General features: G+C 42.8%; 1 protein-coding gene across 1 annotated transcript in view; it reads right to left on the reverse strand.

The window, feature by feature from the left end:
* Nucleotides 1-20,117, reverse strand: part of LOC111869168 (isthmin-1-like) — a 31,238-nt gene that overhangs the window by 6,086 nt on the left and 5,035 nt on the right. Inside the window, exon 2 of the mRNA XM_033753307.1 lies at nucleotides 798-1,951. Within this exon, the coding sequence (XP_033609198.1) occupies nucleotides 798-1,951 (1,154 nt within the window). The remainder of the gene's footprint in view (nucleotides 1-797; nucleotides 1,952-20,117) is intronic.

The following is a 20,117-nucleotide window of genomic DNA, read 5'->3' on the forward strand; positions in this document are numbered from 1 at the left end:
AATGAATACAATGCAAATACAATTACAACTACAACAAATGCATTTACAACTACAATTATATAAATTAATACTAATAAAAATGTAAGTATACAAAACAATATAAGGTGTTTATATAGCTAGGCCTATATACAGTTTAAACTGACAGATTATAATTAATCTGGAAATCTCGTTTGAAATATTTAATCTGCGTAAAAATGCAAATTTATGCCTTAATGACTGATGATAGTTGGGTACGTGAAATTATATTGGATAGGATTGAACATCTGTCAGGTGTCGTTTCGGCATAACGATTCAATCTGTCACAATCACATCTTCCTTTTCGAACTAAATTTTGTAAAAAAAAAAAAAAAATCCATGATCCAAATATTACAGGAGCAAAAGGGCTTCAACCCAGAACTCCCCCCCACACACACTGCTTTTCTTGAATTTCTATGTAGATTATCAGCCTTATTAACTTATTAACTTACGTGTTAACATTTGAGAAAAGAACCAAAGTTTCTCATTCGTTTGATATTACTATCCAAACTGTCTATGAGTCTCTGATTGAATTTTATGAATGCTTGAACAGTCATGCAATATTCGTAATAACTGTCTCATGACTTGTCTTTACGTTTTACTCTTTGACTACATATAGATGAATATTTCTCATTAATCATTAATGATTTATTTCATTATTGTCTCGTTCTTTATTCTTAAAATGCTATAGGTCATTGAATTTATCCGAATATATGTTTAGAGCGGTAAACGTACTGTTATAAATTCTAGGAATAAATTGTTGCCAACAGAAACATTATTACCTGAAATATTTCCCTTGACCCTGGTCCCATATCTTGTCATCATAGAATATCGCGCTGGGATAGCGACATGGGCATGATGGCAGTGCTCCCAGGGGGCCGAGGAAAGCCTTTTGCAGCTTATCCTTGCATCTTATCCATCTTTCACAAGGATCCTCCTCCATTTTGTCCATTTCACCATAATCACCGCCCCTGCCGTGACCTGTCAAAACACCCAAGACTCTGGCCAGGGTTATACCAACAGCAGCTTGCATTGGCCCAGTTTCTAAACTTCCACCACCTGAAGACACGCCCCTCCTTTCGTTTTCATTTCTAGACTCCTTGGGGTTAAACCAGACGGAAGATTCAACTACACCAGGAGCCTCAATTGTGTCATAATCATACTGGTATTCTGTCATCACGGTGTCATTAATACCAATCCTTACGGGGACTGGAATACTGCTTGTCCTGTCACTATCAACACTTGCTCTAGTCGAGAACTCACTGACACTTCCTGAACGCTCTGGAAACTGAAATGTGGAAATACCTCGAGACTTAGTCACATTTTCACGAATCTTTTTACCAGATACTGGAGTTGATGCAGGGAAAGGTACATGAGATTTCCTCGTCCTTCCGTTTACCTCGACCACCGTATCAGAACTACTGTTACTAACTGGTAATCCCGCCAAGTTGTCTCGTTCCTTATCCTTCTCCCTTGAACCCCGTGTCAAATTTGTATTCCGCAAAAGTGTCGTAGAGTTTAAATGATTTCTATCAGAAGAAATTCCATTTGACACTGGAAGAATAGTGTTATTTCCTCCGCTGTTTGCCCAAAGTATTCTTGCACCTCCACCAAGCAATTCCAGTGTTTTGTTTCTAACCAACACTTGCTTCTCCAAGTTACGTCGAATATGGCTATGTTGGTGAGAAGAGTTTCCGACTTTTGACCTGGATTTGTTGTGGCGACGTCTGCCTTTCCCCTTGCCTCTCCCTCGACCTTTACCACGACGCCGTTGTTTGTTGTGGCGAATGTTCTGATGTGGTGTACCAGAAACTGCGACGCCTTTCATGTTTGATGTTCTTCCCCTCTCGCCGCAGTCTGATATTCTGTAGGCAACTGGGACGCGCGGTGTGTTCTTCTGTCGAGACGGCGCTAGCGTCTGCAAGCTTCTGTTGTCCTGCAAAGTAATTGTCACATTTTAGTTTTTCTAAATGCAGGGAACTCATGCCTATAGATCCAGAGGTCCCGGGTTCTATTCCCGGCGCTACCAGATTTTCTGAGAAGTAGTGGGTCTGGAACGGGGTCCACTAAGCCTCGTGAGGATACCTGAGGATCTATTTCAAGGAAATAGCAGCTCCGGTCTAGAAAACCGAGATTAACGGCCGTGGGGATCCGTCGCGCTGACCACGTGACATCCTCTATCCGCTAAAGTTGGCACTAACTTCGCAGAAAAGCGGCGGTCGCTCGATCGGTATAGTTCGCTTGCTGACTAAATCCACGGAGTTAAGTTAAATCTTTTAGTGTAATAAGCAAAGGTGAACATAACGGAAATTCTTGGAGTTAGTGTTATTAAATACCTATTACGATGGATGTGATATGTAGCTTATTTCACATTTCTACTGGTTTCGAATAAAATTGAGAAATAAAACAAAGGAGGCGGTTTTATTCACTTCTTTTAAGGACATATTACGTATATTTATTAGAGCAAGCCAAGAATTATTCCTTCTATACACATTTTGTAATTATTAAATTGTAACTAGTGCCCGGCTACTGCATAATAAGGAGCTTCATAACTTGTACTCTTCGCCAAGTAAAATTAGAATGATCAAGTCAAGAAGGATGAGGTGGGCAGGGCATCTAGCACGAATGGGGGAGAAGAGGAATGCATATAGGATATTGGTGGGAAAGCCAGAAGGAAAGAGACCACTGGGAAGACCAAAGCGTAGGTCGATGGACAATATTAAAATGGATCTTAGAGAGATAGGATGGGAGGGTATGGATTTAATTGATATGGCTCAGGATATGGACCAGTGGAGGGTTCTTGTGAACACGGTAATTAACCTTTTGGTTCCATAAAATGCAGGGAAATTCTTGAGTAGCTGCAGAATTGGCGGTTCCTCAAGAAGGGCTCAGCTTCATGAGTACGTTTGTAAGTAACTAGTGCCGATGTGAGGTTAGAGTACACAAAAACAAATTATGGGACATCTTTGCATTTCTGTTTCTAACTAATATCATCAAGCAAACGAATGTACTTCCACTCTCGTTAACTTCAACGTATTTACTACGCTAGTCGCTTGTTTTCTGTTTTGATATACTCGCTACTTTTTTATGCATGCTTATAAGAGTCAACACAATTAGGGCATACAGTAATGGCTTGATGGCGCTCAAATTAGAAAGAAAAGCGACCGCAGGAGGTCAACGAACAGAACGTAAGGTACAATAAAAAAGGAGACCCGTCATTTCAGTTACGTCGGTTGGAGCCTTTTCTTGTTAGATCCTTCGTACCTTGATCTACGATTTAGAGAGACAAATTTGGGAAACGAGAGACGAAAACATGAGAAATAGAACAAAAGATTTGGAACACAAGAGAAAAAAAGTGACAGGGGATAAAGTAGCTTGTATATGAAGAGATAAGAAATAAGATAGAGGAAATGTTTCGAGGGATGGCTATTGTGAGAAGAGAAAGCAGATGAATATTGGTGTGGAAGAAGAGAAACAGACAACAGAGTGAGATAGTAGTACAACTTCTCTTTTCTGGATAGTGCTTGTGATGATAGTGATGGAGGTAGATTTTGTGCGGGCAGCGATTGTCGGCTGTCGGCAACTTGAAAGAGAGACTGCGCCACGCGGCGGGGCGCCTGCTGGTCACACGGCAACTTTGTGGCCGTGTCCCAATGTCAATACTTGAAGCAGTCCAGCCATACAACGATCTGTGACACAGGCTACAGACGAATATGAACAAATGTGTTTGTCAGAAACACCTGGAAAGCTTCGAAATGTGGTGTTGGAGAAGGATGGAGAAGATCAGTTGGACCGATTATGTGAGAAATGAAGAAGTGTTATTTAGAGTCAGTGAGCAGAGGAATATCCTACACGAAATAAGAAAACGGAAGGCTAATTGGATTGGTCATATCTTACGCGGTAACTGCCTTCTAAAAGAAGTTATTGAAGGAAAGATAGAGGGGCGGATAGAAGTGACCAGAAGATGAGGAAGAAGACGTAAGAAGATGCTGGATGACCTTGGGGACAGAAGAGGATATTTTCATTTGAAGGAGAAAGCTCTAGATCGCATTAAGTGGAGGAACAGTTTTGGAAGAGACTGTGGACCTGTCGTCTGACAGATTACTGATGAATGAGTGAATATATAACGTTAAAATCGTTAATGTTAAGTTGTCAAGATATTCATAAGCGTGGGATTCTGTGTTCGTGAAATGAGTTGGAGTCGCAATTTCTTTAGTCCTTACAACGTTCGTAAATACGGATTGTTCGTTTCTTGGAAGTTCGTAAGTACAGGTTGGCCTATACTTCATAATTTATTTGCTTATTTATCCTAGGTTTATATAACCTCGGGATCCGGGATAGCGTATTCGGTATAGCGATTGGCGATGGCCTGGACGACTGAGAGGCCGGAATCCGAGTCCCGGTAGGGTCAAGAATTATCTCTTCTCCACGTCGTCCAGACCGGCTCTGTAGTCCACTCAACATCCTATCCAATGAGTATCTTGGGTTCTTTTCCCTCGGGTAAAGCGGCCGGGGCATGAAGCTGACAACTCACCTGCAGCTTGTGCCGAGGTGAAGATAATAAGGATCTATACATCCACTCCCCTATACGTCTTCATAACGTAGTGCTTAATTAGTTAAGCACAGGGACAGCTTTACCTTTTTTTATTTAACCTCGCTGTAGCCATAAATGTTAGGATTATTAGTAAATAATGGATCAGAAAGGATGTAGAAGGGAGCAGCGCTGGCCTAATTCGAGTTATACAAACATTTTCCTGCAGGACCTGAGGACTCTCACGAAGATCCTGTCAGGATGGCCGCTTCGGAGCCAAGATTTGAGCCTGTAACATTCCGAACACGAAACAGCGTGAAGATGAACAGGAAACAGTGAATGGGCAATTTGAAAACCGTAATAAACTTTCGGATTCAATTTAAGGCCGAGAATTCCTTGATCAGTTGTGTGACTCTCAGCTTCTCAAGAAAAACTCTGCTTCATGTAGTTGAATAATTGGTGTAATATATGTTTCTTTTTTAGAGCTATTTGTCCTTAATGTAATTTCTTGTAACCATTAAGTTGGATTAGCTTAATACCCGTCTTTTGCCCAAATGCGCGTAACCCAAACAGTCACAATTAATGGTAAAAGTAGTTTCATCCCAATTCACTTAGAGGAGACCCTGGATTAGTAGCTATAAATCACGAAATAATTTACCGATGAAAATGAAACTTGGCGAGTACATAAGCTTTGCAGATGTGAAGATGACAGGGTTACAGAAGTTACTTCATTTTGTTTCTCCTCCGCCCGGAGACAGAGACCAACATGGCGCGCCCATATTCGCGAAGGATGCAGCCAGCATAGCAGGCGGGATTACAGGCCGAAGTAAATGTCGCGAACCGGCTCAGTGTTGCCAAGTTTCGCTTTCATTAGTAAATTACTGTATTTGTAATTATTAATGAGGGAACGAATCACACTGACCGTCATTAACTAAGTAAACTGTTTAATCCGTTTTCTGTTATATCGTGCCTGCTACACACCTAATATTATAAGAATGTTGAAGCGGTACGCGATAGTAAAGTAAAAATTAAAGCTATCCCTGTAACAGGCCTTAGAGGCCCATAGGGTTGTGAGACATCGAGGCTTCCACATTCTGTAGACAGTCGGCTCATAGATGGCGGTAAGGTTGTCAGACTTAGGCGCCGGCCGCTCTTTACCCCCAAGAACATTCCAAGAATATTCCTGGTACATATTTCTGTTAGAGGCTGAGTCAACCACAGGGCCATAGTGCGGCTGGAAAGATTAGGCAAATTGAAAAAAAAAATCCACCTTATCGGGATTCGACCCCGCAACCTTCCGGCTTGTAGCATAAATAATTTTTTTTTTTCTTCAAAATTCTGAACTATTTTGCACACATCAAGTATTACATCTTAACGCCAAACTTCATAGTGGTTTTGACGAAAGCTACACAAAAATCTTCGATTCGTTACACATTCATACGTGTTATTTCTTTGATCTAGTGTTCATCTGAAGACGGCCCTCTCGTTCCTGGGGGCTGAAACCTACTTCTTTATAAGTGGGCTTGCTTCTATTCCTCCAGTAAAAGAAAAAAGCATCATCCTGAAAAGGTACAAAGAACTAAAGATATGATTGGGCGGACCCCAACCTGTCATAACTCATACGTAACTAGCAGCGGCAATGTGTAGAAAGAAAGGAGCACGACAGGCCGTCTGACAAGCCTCTTACACACTGGAGCGTTCCGTCTAACATGTGTTCTGCCTGGGAAGGGCCTCACTTTACAAACAAAAGAAAGCAAAACCAACATTTCATTTTTTTGTTATTGTTATTACTGAAAAGGGCCATGTGTAGGATTCCCATTTGTGGTGCAGGAGATACTCCCAGTGGTCGCTGCAGTGTAGTGGTTGCTACTTCAGCATCATATTCGTCTGATATGGCGTTCAGTCTTCATAGCGGTACCAGTTCTATACATGCAAATGCAGATTAAGTCCAATTTTCCACGAAATCCATATTCTGTGGCGAGTCTTAACGAACTATATATTTAAATAATTGGTTCCCAAACTTGGGGTAGGGGTTGTGGTGACGGAGTTCTAGGGCGCGGACGTTAGTGATAATAAAAAATGTATCGCGGTAGTGTAGTTGATTGAGGAACTATGCTACAAGCCGGAAGGTAGCGGGATCGAATCCCTATGAGGTCATGGGACTTTTTTTCCTTCAATTTACCTAATCCTTCCAGGCGCACTATGGCCCTGGTGTCGACTCAGCCTCTAACAGAAAAGAGTATCAGGAATATTCTTGGGGTTAAAGGCGGCCGGCGCGTAAGGCTGACAACCTTACCGCCATCTATAAGCCGATTGTCTAGAAAATGTGTGAACCTCAACATCTCACAACCCTATGGGCCTCCACGGCCTCTTACAGGGATACCTTTACATTCTTTATAAAATTTGGTTAAATAATTATTTTATGTGAATTTATTTAGTCATACCTATCGTAAGCACCAGTCAAAATATTAATCTAGATATAAAAAAAATAACAGCGGTTGGATTTCGGCAGTTTTTTAGCATTATTCGTCGCCAGATAAAGGGCACAGTGCGGCACTTTCATTTTAGAAATTTGACGTTATTACAGAGTTTTGGTATAGTATTAATTATGATTTAGTTCACTATAAACATAAATATAAATACGAGTAAAATTGCTACATTTATTTCAGTAAAAATTATGCTTCTGGTAAGGTTTGGTGAAACCTGTGAATCACTGCTTTAAATGTAGCTGTTTCCACATAGCCACATGACTTATCAATGATTCGCTAAGATGCCCCAAAAAGTATTAATAGAAAAAGACCCTAATATAAGATATAGCCACCAACTTCGCCTGACTTCTACTAACAACATTTTAATTACAGACAGGAAAATTATTTAAAATATAAAGCTTTAATTTTACCTGTTGCTTTTTGAGTAATTTCGAGAGTCAGCATGTGTCATTTAATCATGAAATATCCAAAAGTTCGTCACTGTATGCACAAAAGCCCACCACTCGACACTATTCCGAATCAGATAAATCCAACCCACAACTTGGTATCGAATTTCATTGGATGATCGAGGAATCGGGGTTCGGATCTCGTCAGAAACAGAGATTTTTTTTGTTAATGTCTCTGGGACCCATCTAGCTTATTAATTGGTTTCGGTGGGCTCCGTCCACTGAAATAAAACGGCCGGCGTGTGAAGCTGTCCACGCATGTGTCTAGTGTCAAATTTCAGAATGCGTGGAGATATATTCCCAGTTCTCCATACTTATTCATAGTTTGGTGCTTAATTAAGCATAGAGAAAATCTGGCTTTTAAGTTTTTATCAGTGTCTGAAAAATGGTCTGGTTCTCTACTAAAATTTTTAAATGAATTTCTCGTCTCCTCTTCGCTACACGTCCCATCAATTTCACAGTCCGTGATTTCAGCATGATAATATCATTTGCATATGCATACGAATTACGAAGCTTCACCAGAATGTCAGTTAATATGCACTAGACAATATGGCGGCACACCCATAAAGAGAGTAATCTTCAGTCACCGCTGTAAGAACTTCCAATCTCGCACATAAAATTCCTCGTGCAGTTTTCTGAAACCTCCTGATGAGTCTTTTTAGTTCCAGATAACTCCATACTGTGTCTTCCCGCCCCCCTTGGCACTACAGCCCCAGTGGGCCTAGACCTACCTCCATGAACTTCTCCGTTCACTTCGGTTTTTCTAGATCTTACACATTCGGTAGGACTCCTTGGGCGGGTGATCAGCTCGTCGCAATGCCTCTACCTGTACACAAACACAGAAAGACGCACGCACACAAACTAAACATCCATGCCCTGAGTGGGATTGAATGCATATAGGATATTGGTGGGAAAGCCGGAAGGAAGGAGACCACTAGGAAGACCAAGACGTAGTTGGGTGGACAATATTTAAATGGATCTCAGAGATATAGAATAGGATGATATGAACTGGATCGATCTGGCTCAGGATAGGGAGCGGTGGAGGGCTCTTGTGAACACGGTAATGAACCTTCGGTTTCCATAAAATGCTGGGAACGTTTTGAGTAGCTGCAGAATTCGCGGCTTCTCAAGAAGGGCTCAGCTCCATTAACTAAGTTAGTATAGATCGTGGTATAAACCTGATTGATTATTGATATGAGATTTTTAATGTCATTTGTCACGGGTTCGATTCCCGGCGCTACCAGATTTTCTGAGTAGTGGTTCTGGAACGGGGTCCACTCGGCCTCGTAAGGATAACTGAGGAGCTATATCAAGGAAATAGCGGCTCCGGTCTAGAAAACCGAAATTAACGGCCGTGGGGATTCATTGCACTGATCACGCGACACCCTCTATCCGCAAAAGTTGGCACTAACTTCGACGACAAGCGGCGGTCGCTCGGTCGGTATAGTCCTCTTGCGGACTACAGGCCACGGAGTGTTTTTGTCACTTTAATATCATTCATGGCATGCATTCCTGAATTGTATTGAATATAAAACATATTTTAGCTTATATGATCTTGAGATGACGTATATCGTTACGTCATCATAATTAGAAAGTTATTTCAACGTTCGACACGAAACAAAATTGTCATACCATAGATTCTGTTGCATACACGGAACTTCTGTTCTGTAAGGTTGCCTATTCAAGATACGTCGTATTCTCAAGGTTGTTTTAGACAAAGGATGAAACATATTTCTTCAGAGAAACGTTTGACCGGGAAGCTAAGACAACAACAACTGTTGTCATTGTTCACAAACTTATTATCCAATTAGTAAACACACAGTTGTATTCCCCCCGCATTCTAATTAGGAGCGGTGCCGCTTGCATATGACGATTACAGAATACATTCATTTGTGTCTACGGTGACTACCGTGTCAAGAAATTGGTCTATTTTTCTTACGTGAAGTAACAGAACATTTTCTTTACAGAATAATACGCTCATTTGTTAGAGAACAACGTAAGAACAAATGAAAAATGAAAATATACGAGACTTTGTAGCCTCACAGAAACCGGCCCAGCCTGTTACGTTCAGAGCAGAGTTATACGAAAATCTTCCAGCAATATTTGTCTGTGATGAAGTGAAACGAAGTGCCAAGTGCCCAGACAGCAAAGTCTGCTACATTTCGATTTTATATTTCTGTATAGCGACTGGCTACGGACTGGACGGAGTTCGAATCACGGTAGGGTCAAAAATGTTCTCTTAGCGTCGTCCAGGAGAGCCGGGATAGCGACTGGCTACGGGCTGGACGATCGAGGGATCGGAGTTCGAGTCCCGGTAGGGTCAAGAATTTTCTCTTCTCCAAGTCGTCTTGACTGGCTCTATGGTCCACCCAACCTCCTATCCAATGAGTACCGGGGACTCTTACCCCGAGGGTAAAGCTGCAGGGGCGTGAAGCTGACTACTCACCTCCAACTATTGCCGAGGTCAAGAAAATGTGGGTCTATACATCCACCCCCCATACGCCTACATGGCGTAGTGCTTAACTACTTAAGCACAGGGACAACTTTACCTTTACATAGCGATGAGCGCCGATCGCGGTGGCTGGCCGCGCGGTCTAAGACATAAACCGTCTTCGCCCGCTCGATCACCGGGATCGTGAGTTCGAATCCCACTAGAGGCATGTATATGAGATTGGGTGAACCCCAGAGTCAGTCTGAACGACGTGGAGAAGAGAAAATTCTTGACCCCACCGAAACTCGAACTGCGACCCCTAGGTCGTTCAGCCCGTAGCTAGTCGCTATACGGACTACGTTATCCTGGATCCACAGGGACAACTTTACCATCTTTTAAGAGGGATGAAATAATAGTAGTTTGGAGAAAATTACGTAATAAGGAGCTTCATTACTATATTCTTCAACAAATGAAATTAGAATGATAAAGTCAAGGAGGATGAGACGGGTAGACCATGCAGAAAGAAAATACATAGCTCGAATATGTTGTGGATTAATCTTAAAATGTTGTCGAACTGAATTAAGCCTCGCGGGAAGGCTTTTTTGCTCATCCCTGAAGCAGGGCATTGAAAGAGAGAGAAAGAAACAGTCAATTTGCGTCAATGATTCATAATTAAGATTGCTTAGAAACTCATCAAATAGTTTGACTTTTGCTTTTACATTCGGTAATGTAGATCTAAGCCGGTCACGGTAGCCGAGTGGTCTGAGGCATGTACTGTCTTCGCTCGCCCGGAAGCCGGGATCGTGGGTTCGAATCCCACTCAGGGAATGGATGTTTGTGTGAGTTTTCCGTGTTTGTGTGCATGTAGAGGCCTTGCGACGAGCTGATCACCCGCCCAAGGAGTCCTACCGAATGTCTAAGATCTAGAAAAACCGAGGTGAACGGAGAAGTTCATGGAGGTAGGCCTACGTCCTCTGTGGCTGTAGTGCCAAGGAAAAAGAAAAAGTAGATTTATTCCGACTGGACATCACAGAACGCTCGTTTCTCGTTTCGTCACGTCTTTCATTGAGACTACTAACACACATGCAACTCCGGAAGAATTGTTACTTTGACATAATGTCAAGGAGAAGACCGAACTTCGAAGAAGTTTTTCCGTTTAATTAATCATTAAGTTCAAACCTCCCTCCATCATCTCCTCTCGTTTTTTTTCCTTCGCGTTTGTTTTTCTTCTTCGGATGCAAAGAGCCGACTGGCAAGAATTTATCATGCAAGACTCAAGACTGTTCTTTATCGCACAGAAGGGCGGTCAATTGACAATGGCGCTCTACACTTCACTGGTGATTTATAATACCCATAATAATTTTCATACAAAAGATACATTGTATATTCCGGGGTTATTGGCGTCGGTAATAGTTCAGGATTGTATTAGAGTTCTTAAAGAAGCAAAAAGTCCAAAGAAAATACAGAGTAGTTACGAAATAAAAAAAAAGGGATTTAAGTATGTAGCACGCAAATGAGTTCCAGTAATTTCAGGTTTACAATATGATGAACTGCAGCCTGCAACACGAGTGACGCTGATGTGCATAGCAAGGGGGGGGGGGGANGGGAATCGGATCATCCACGTGCATATGAGAGCGAGACTTAACAGAGGTCTATAACCGACAGAACAAGGAAGACGGCCCTTTGTTTTTCCAGTAATGAATTATAATCAAATTTGCCGAGTGTTATTATACTGATGGAGGTTAATAGGGGAGCTGCATGTAGCACGCATGGAAATAATGAGAAATATATGCAATATTTTAGTTAACAAAACTTCAAGGGAAGAAACAAATTCGAGATCTAGAGGTAGATAAAAGGTAAAGGGTAAAGCTGTCCCAGTTAATAGGCCCTGGAGGCCCGTAGGGTTGTGAGACGTCAATGCTTCCACATTTTCTAAACAGTAGGCTCACAGATGGCGGTGAGGTTGTCAGCTTTACACGCCGGCCGCCCTTTACTCCCCCCCAGTAATCTTCCTGGTACTCATTTCTATTAGAAGCTGAGTCGACCCCAAGGCCATATTGCGGCTGGAAGGATTGAGAAAATTGAAAAATCCAATAACCGCATCGGGAATCGAAACAGCGACCTTCTGGCTTGTAGCATACCCCTCTAGCGGTAGATGGGAGGATAATAGTAGAGTATAACTTAAAAGGAAATTATGCGTTTGGCGTGAACTAGATTCAGTTGGCTCAGGATAGAGAGAGGTGGTAGGCTGTTGTGAGAAAGGTAATAAACCTTCGGGTTCCGGTGTCAGCCTCTCAAAGACTTGTCTGTTTCATGGAGTCAGTTGATTACTATGTAGTCTTATTAAAATTGAGGGCGATATTAAGATTTGTATTAGTAGGGAGAACGTTGTATGGACACAGTACAGCATATTCCCTTCAGTCCATTATTTGCGACTATTATAACTTTTTTTTTTTCAATGGCTCTTCCAACCAATTCAGTTCCGTAATAATTTTTCACAGTCGGTACGACTCATTGGGCGAGTGATCAGCCCGCCGCAAGGCAGCTACGTAAACAGAGGAGAACACAAACACAGAACAACCGCATATACACACCAAACATTCGTTCCCTGAGTGGTATTCGAACCCACGATCCAAGACAGTTCATGTCTTAGACCGAGCGGTTACTGTGACCGGCTATTATATATTTTTTATTGCTAGTGGGGTGGGACTAAGTCCCGTGTACCGGCCCCACATGATAGGTGAGGTGATTGTGGAGCAATTGGTGGAATGAAGATGGGCAGGGGAAACCGAAGTACTCGGAGAAAACCTGCCCCAGCGCCCAGGTCAAGAAATATGTATAGACAGCCATATTCCGGTCTAGAAAACCGAGATTAACGGCCGTGGGGATCCGTTGCGCTGACCACGTGACACCCTCTTTCCAAAAATGTTGGCACTAACTACGCCGACAAGCGGCGGTCACTCAGTCGGTATAGTTCGCTTGCGGACTACAAGCTACGGAGTTTGTTTTGTTTGTTTTTAGGCCAAGAAATTCGTCGCCTTTTGTGGAACCCGAAGCTTCATTACTGTGTGCAAAAGACTTATTTCGCTTTTATCCCTAGGGCCTCAATTCCACTAAAGCATGCTCGATCGAATCTGTATACAGGTCATAAAACCTTGTTTCCCCAACTGGGGCTTAATCTCTTACCTGGCAAGGGAAGGAAATGTTTAAACGGCTAGACGACAGACAACTGGCACTGAATGTACCGTTTTCTTTACATAGTATACAAGTGATTCTAAACTATTATCGGGGTTTCCATGGCTTCTAATTTTCAAACCGGTAATAAAAAAATAAAACTGCTTATGGAATATGAAAATGTAGCTCAATAAGTTGTATCTTTTACTCCAGTTGGGACATCATCAGTCAAATGTGATGTTCAAGCAAGATGGTGCACCCCCCCACATTAGGCTCGTATTGTCCGAGAATTTCTTGACATGCATTTTCCTGGGCGCTGGTTTGAGCGTCATGAACCAATTCCTTGGCTTCTGCGCTCACCCTATATTACGCCTCCCGGTTTCATCCTTTGGGGATACGTTAAAGGTACTGTTTACAAGACTCCTATGACCTTCCCAGATGAACTGAAGCTCACAATTGTTGCTGCGATCGAAAATTACACCGCAAATGCTGGAGGGCACTTCGAGGGAAACCGAACAGCGATGGGACATCTTACGTGCCATGAGAGGTGCTCATATTAAAGTTATTAGCATCCTGTAGTATCGATTCTATAGATAATAAAACTTTTTGAGTTACACTTTTATATTCCTTAAGCAGTTTTATTTTACTTTTTCCGGCTTGAAAATTGTAGGTCACGGAAACCCCGACGGTAATTTAGAATCACATGTATGTAGATTGAGGGAGTTTGAGAGTGCACTGAGGATAATACTCGTACTTATCGGAGTACGAAACTTTTCTTTCCTTTACAACGCCCACACCACCTTTGGGGCTGTGTGGTCCACTGATAATGTGATCAGGGTCTGGGGTGGTATTACCACAGACAGACTATAGAACTTCAGTCGTGTTGTGCCCGAAATCTACACGTAGACAGCGAAAAGCAACACCAGAAGCCAGAATATCTACAACATTACACAGTCCATTGGCAATTTATACGTAAGCAAGAACTCGTCCAGGCTCTTACAAAGGGATTAAATGTCTTGCTGCTAGAAATTAATGTACACCAAACAATCTCCTCTTTAACACGCAAGCCTCTGGCGATGCCCTTGTAGGGCTGATACATGCATGGTGAGGTAAAGCTATCCCTGTAATAGGCCGTGGAGGCCCATAGATTTGTGAGACGTCGAGGCTTCCACATTTTCTCTAGACAATCGGCTCACAGATGGCGGTGAGGTCAGCTTTACGCGCCGTCCGCCCTTTACCCTCCAGGAATGTTCCTGGTACTCATTTCTGTTAGAGGCTGAGGGCCATAGTGCGGTTGGAAGGGTTAGATAAACTGAAAAATCTAATGACCTCATCGGGAATCGAACCCATGACCTTCCTGCTTGTAGCATAGTGCCTCAACCAGCTGCGCTATCGCGTGCCCACCCTGAAACATGCAAGGCATATTTTATCTAATAAATTCCAACTACTACATGTCACACTTTGTGGTTTTTCTTACTTCATTGTCAGTCTAAAGCATAACGCCTGAAATGTCTCACATAAAAGAAATACGTGTTACCCTCTTTGAGTCACCGAACGCCCATTTTCCACTGTATTATTTCTTTTCGGTAGTTTATCATGGGGGTTTTGGCGCTCCCTCTGTTCCTTTTGCCGTTCCCGATGTCATTGAATCCAGACAACTGTTTATTGTTATGTTAGAACAAACTGAACAGCTTTTACATGCGTGCTTCCCTTTACTCAAATGGTGACACTAGTTCCTTGTATCCTGCACGGCTTTACTTATGGAGTTCTTTGATGTAGTGTTCTTCTTCTGCCGCTATGGGCGCTGCAGTCTACGGTGAACCTTGGCCTCTTTTACCATTGGTCCCGGTCCTGTGACTTTCGTTTCCTTTAGGATGTTTCCGTCCGGTTGCAAGCGTTAAAATCTTCTCAACAATTAAGGCTTTTTATGGGGTGGGGGTTCGTCAACCCTATGCCCAACCACAAACCTGGAGGACCAGGACATCCCTTTTTATCTGGATCATTACCTTTCCCTTGTTCCGGCATGGGAGATCCTACCAGTGGCTACGCTACCGCCGGCATAGCTCTCAGGATCATGTGATCATGCAAGCTCGCTCCACCACTGCGTCGAAGTAGGAATAACAGCGGGAGGTCGCTATTGTATTGCGTCCCACGATTTTGCTCTTATTCCTTTAGGCATGGTAACAATGACTTTGAATACTACAATGAGAAATCGTAGAGGTGTCTTGTTTCAGAATGTTATCCCGGAAGTTGAGTTACTGAAGGTCATAAGTTCGACCTTTGTGACATGCATAAATAATTACCAGTTTAAAGTTCATCGAACATAGGCTGTGATATTTTTATGTACGTCGCGGCCTTTTTAATTAAAAGAACAGTTACAAAGCGTAGTAACTTAGTCGGAATTCAGAAGTCATTCTGTCGTTCATGCTGATCATGTTTCGAAGTAGTCATCGCCTTCGAGAAAAGTCTCTCCGTTCCAATTAGCACAAGTTATATATATATATATATCGTTAACTGTACATGTGATGACGTGACTCATTTATCTTCAAGATACTACTTGAAATTTAGGAAGAATGTCTCTTTTTCTTTCCCCCTTGGCACTACAGCCCCAGTGGGCCTAGCCCTATCTCCATGAACTTCTCAGTTCACTTCGGTTTTTCTAGATCTTACACATATGGTAGGACTCCTTGGGCGAGTGATCAGCTCGTCGCAAGGCCTCTACCTGTAGACAAATATAGAAAAACTCACACAAACATCCATGCCCTGAGTAGGATTCGAACCCACGATCTCGGCTTCCTAGCGAGCGAAGACAGTGCATGCCTTAGACCGCTCGGCTACCGTGACCGGCAGGAAGAATGTCTTACTGTTGGAAATCATAACGGAATACATGGAATTCTTGTTAATCAGTTTTGATAATATTATCATCTCAACTTTCCGAGAAAATTTGGCCGCCGTTAGTCGCTGGCTTCCCATCGTGGCGGCCCGGGTTCCATCCCGGGTCTGGTCAAGTGGTATTTGTGGTGGACAAAGGTGCGCTGGGGCTGGTTTTCTCCGAGTACTTCGGTTTCCCCTGCCAATCTTCATTCCACCAAATTCTCCATCATCATAATCACCCGGGGCAGGCTACAATAGGCCAATCAGTGGCCGCCGTGCCGAGTGGGCCCAGTTGGACACCACCCCCCTCTAAGCGAATTCCGAGAAAATTAGCTCTCAAAACAATGTAAACAATAATTTATTAATGATAGTTAATGATTTTATAAAGAGCCAGGATAGCTCAGTCGGTATAGCTACTGGCTGGACGGCCGAGGTTTGATTCCCGGTAAAGACAAGAGATTATTCACCACTGCACAGCTTCTAGACCGACTCTGGAGACCTCCTAGCCTCGTATTCAATGGATACCGGGTGCTTTTTCCTGGGAGTAAAGCGGCCAGGGCCTGAAGCTGACCACTCACCTCCATTTAGTGTCGAGGTCAAGAATGGTGGATCTATGTTTTCATTGCTTAGTGTTTAGCCAATTAAGTACGGAGAAAGATGTAACTTCTACTTTTTAATAATTTCTACCAATTGTTTTGTATGACCCATAATCTGTTATTTTGAGAGGATATGGACTGAAAACATTCGAAAACAAAGTGTTAAGGGATAGTTTCTTTTCTAAACGTAAGATGAAACTCACTACGAAATGTGAAAAGAAAGGAAGAAAAAGAAAATATCTTCCTGGGGGTAACAGGTGGCCAGCGCGTAAGGCTGACAACCTCACCGCCATCTGTGAGCCGATTGTATAGGAAATATGGGAGCCTCGACGTCTCACAACCCTATGGACCTCCACGGCCTGTTACAGGGATAGCTTTACTTTTTACATAACATAAATCTTTGTGATTTAAACCTTCATGTAGAAGTGCTGAGGTGATTACACAAAGTAATTTGTCTGAGGACTGGACGTGAAATTTGGAACGAAAATTAACTCTTGGAGGGAGGGGGGGAAGTCAATTGAAAGGATGTAAATCACAATATGGGTATTCATACTGTTTTTGTAGAATTATTAACCGATTGTCTGAGTGGCTAATTCGGGTACAGAATTCTTCCTGGAAGGTACTGTTGCCATTCAAGATAAATTTTCCGTTGTAAGATTTGAGGCTTTCACGGCGGTGACTATGAAGAAAGCAGTCTTCTGGGATTTGGCACCCGGTTAACACCACATATATACGGTGCCAAATCCCAGAAGACTGCTTTCTTAAATTTTCTGTTGTTGTGGAACCACAAAGTAGCAGTCAACCAAACCATTCAAACTGACTCTGGGTTCTATCCTAATGTCTTTATGGTAGATAGACTACAATATGTTTGTAGTGCCGGCCTGTATTTGGGATGTGACAAATAAGAGCCTTGTAATATTTTTGTTATGTAAACCTTTTGGAATACTGCGACGGTCGACACGAAGAAAGCAGAAAAATATTACAAATGGCTTAATGAATTGGACTGAGGCGGTTTAGGATAGGTCAAATGGCGGACATCAGTACTCAACTTCATGGAGCTGAGCCCTTCTTGATAAGCGGCCAGTCGCTTTACTGTGTTCATAATAACCCATCACTAGTCCCCATCCTGAGCCAGATCAATCCAGTCCATATCGTCCCATCCTATCTCTGTAAGATCCGTCTTAATATTGTTCAACCACTTACGTCTTGGTCTTCCTAGTGGTCTCTTTCCTTCTGGTTTTCCCACCAATATCCTATACGCATTCCTCATCTTCCCCATTCGTGCTACATGCCCTGCCTCCTCATCCCCCTTGACTTGATCATTCTAATTATACTTGGAGAAAAGTACAAGTTATGAAGCTCCTCATTATGTAGTTTTCTCCAACCTTCTGTCACTTCATCTCTCTTCGGTCCAAATATTCTCCTCAACACCCTGTTCTCAAACACCCTCAGCTTATGTTGCTCGCTTATGTCAGAGACCGGCTTTCATACCCATACAGAACCACAGACAAAATTATAGTATTCTGTATTCTGGTTTTTACGTTTTCAGACAGCAGATGAGAAGACAAAAGATCAGCACTGAATGGTAGCAAGCATTACCCGAGTTCAATCTCCTCTTAATTTCCTCCTGAATCAGGTTTTGACTTGTTATAGTCGTTCCCAAATATCTGAACTGTGCCACATTTTCAAAAATCTGTTAGCTATCTTTGTGTCATGATTTTGCCCTGCATTTTGGTGACGAGACAGCAACATATATTTAGTTCTCTCTTTAAAACTTTAGGTTCTCATACAGAAGCAGAGATGACTTCAGATACTTAGGAAAAAATGGGAAGATAATATTAAAACGTATATAATCGTATGCTGGCAAGGTATGGGCTGAGTTCATGTGACTCGGGACAAGAATCAGTATCGGGTTCTTGTGAATATGAGAAGGAACTTCTGGGTTCCAGGGCAAAATTTACATTTGGCCGAGCCCAGAAGAAATCAAAATTCGGAGGCACCCTCATAGTAGCAACAAATTTTGGTATGATAATACCCCTTTTTATATTGTTCTTGTTTCTTATAATAACTAAAAATACTAACTAATTTTTGGTGAATTTTAATAAACAAATGTCTCAGTAAAATATGTGGATTCGTTTTCTATTTCGTAGTTTCCCCGGAACGATCGCCCCTGATGATCCCCATTATTTTTTTATTGCTAGTGGGTTGGGACTAAGTCCCATGCACTGCCGCCACTTCTGGCCTATTGTACCAGCCCCAGATGATAGGTGAGGGTGATTGTGGTGCAATTGGTAGAATGAAGATTGGCAGGGGAAAGCGAAGCACTCGGAGAAAACCTGCCCCAGCGCCACTTTGTCCACCACAAATTCCACTTGACCAGACCCGGGATCGAACCCGGGCCGCCGCGGTGGGAAGCCAGAGACTAACAGCTTGAGCTATGGCACGACCTCCGCTCCCCATTAAATCCGGTTTAAATCAGGTTCGATAAAGGCACGATATTTCTTGAACAGTTGACTGCAAACTTCTCAAGGTTACTGAGACGCCATGTTGATTGTTTGTAACTTATTTTAAGACACTATCAGAATCGAATGGTGGAACCACCGACAAATGGTAAAATGGAAACAATGTGAAGACGATCGTGTCCTGTTCGGGATATTATTCCGATATTTGCCTGACGCAACCAAGAGAAACCACGAAAATTATCAGTCAGCGTAGCCGATATCTCGACCGAGATTCGAACCCAGCATCTCCGGATATAAGTATAGACAATTAGAGCTACACTAAATATGTTCGTTGTTGTATGTAGTTGATCTTAGAGAGAAACGATTGGATGGTATTGATTGGAGTGATCTGGATCAGGATAGGGACCAGTGGAGGGCTCTTGTGAATACGGTAATGAACCTTCGGGTTTCATAAAATGCTGGGAACTTCTTGAGTAGCTGCAATTGGCGGCTCCTCAAGAAGGGCTCAGCTCCGTGAGTGAGTAAGTAAGTAAGTTGTATGTAGTTGGTTTGCCGGTCACGGTAGCCGAGCGGTCTAAGGCATGCACTGTCTTCGCTCGTTCGGAAGCCGGGATCGTGGGTTCGAATCCCACTCAGTGCATGGATGTTTGTGTGCGTTTTTCTGTGTTTGTCTACAGGTAGAGGCCTTACGACGAGCTGATCACTCGCCCAAGGAGTCCTACCGTGTGTGTAAGATCTAGAAAAACCGAAGTGAACGGAGTTCATGGAGGTAGGCCTAGGCCCTCTGAGGCTGTAGTGCCAAGGAAAAAATGTAGTTGGTTTAGATTGATGGTCAACTGTTGGAAACATTATCGAACTCAGGTCGGTCGTATGCGAAGCAAACGGACTGTAGCACAAGTTCTGTACCGGATGAAATGTGTTCCTACACACAGAAATGTACTACCCCCTCTGACGGTGTTGTTTTTGTTTAAAATCCTTTTTCTTTATTCGCTGTGGAAGAGCGGTTTCCCGTCCCTCACACAGGTTTTTCCTGAATGGTGCGGAGGGTGGAGCGAAGCCAAGAGCACCTGGCCGGCTCCCAGTGTTACTCCACGGCAAT

Source organism: Cryptotermes secundus, unplaced genomic scaffold, assembly GCF_002891405.2.
Source record: "Cryptotermes secundus unplaced genomic scaffold, Csec_1.0 scaffold1441, whole genome shotgun sequence".
Lineage (NCBI taxonomy): Eukaryota > Metazoa > Arthropoda > Insecta > Blattodea > Kalotermitidae > Cryptotermes > Cryptotermes secundus.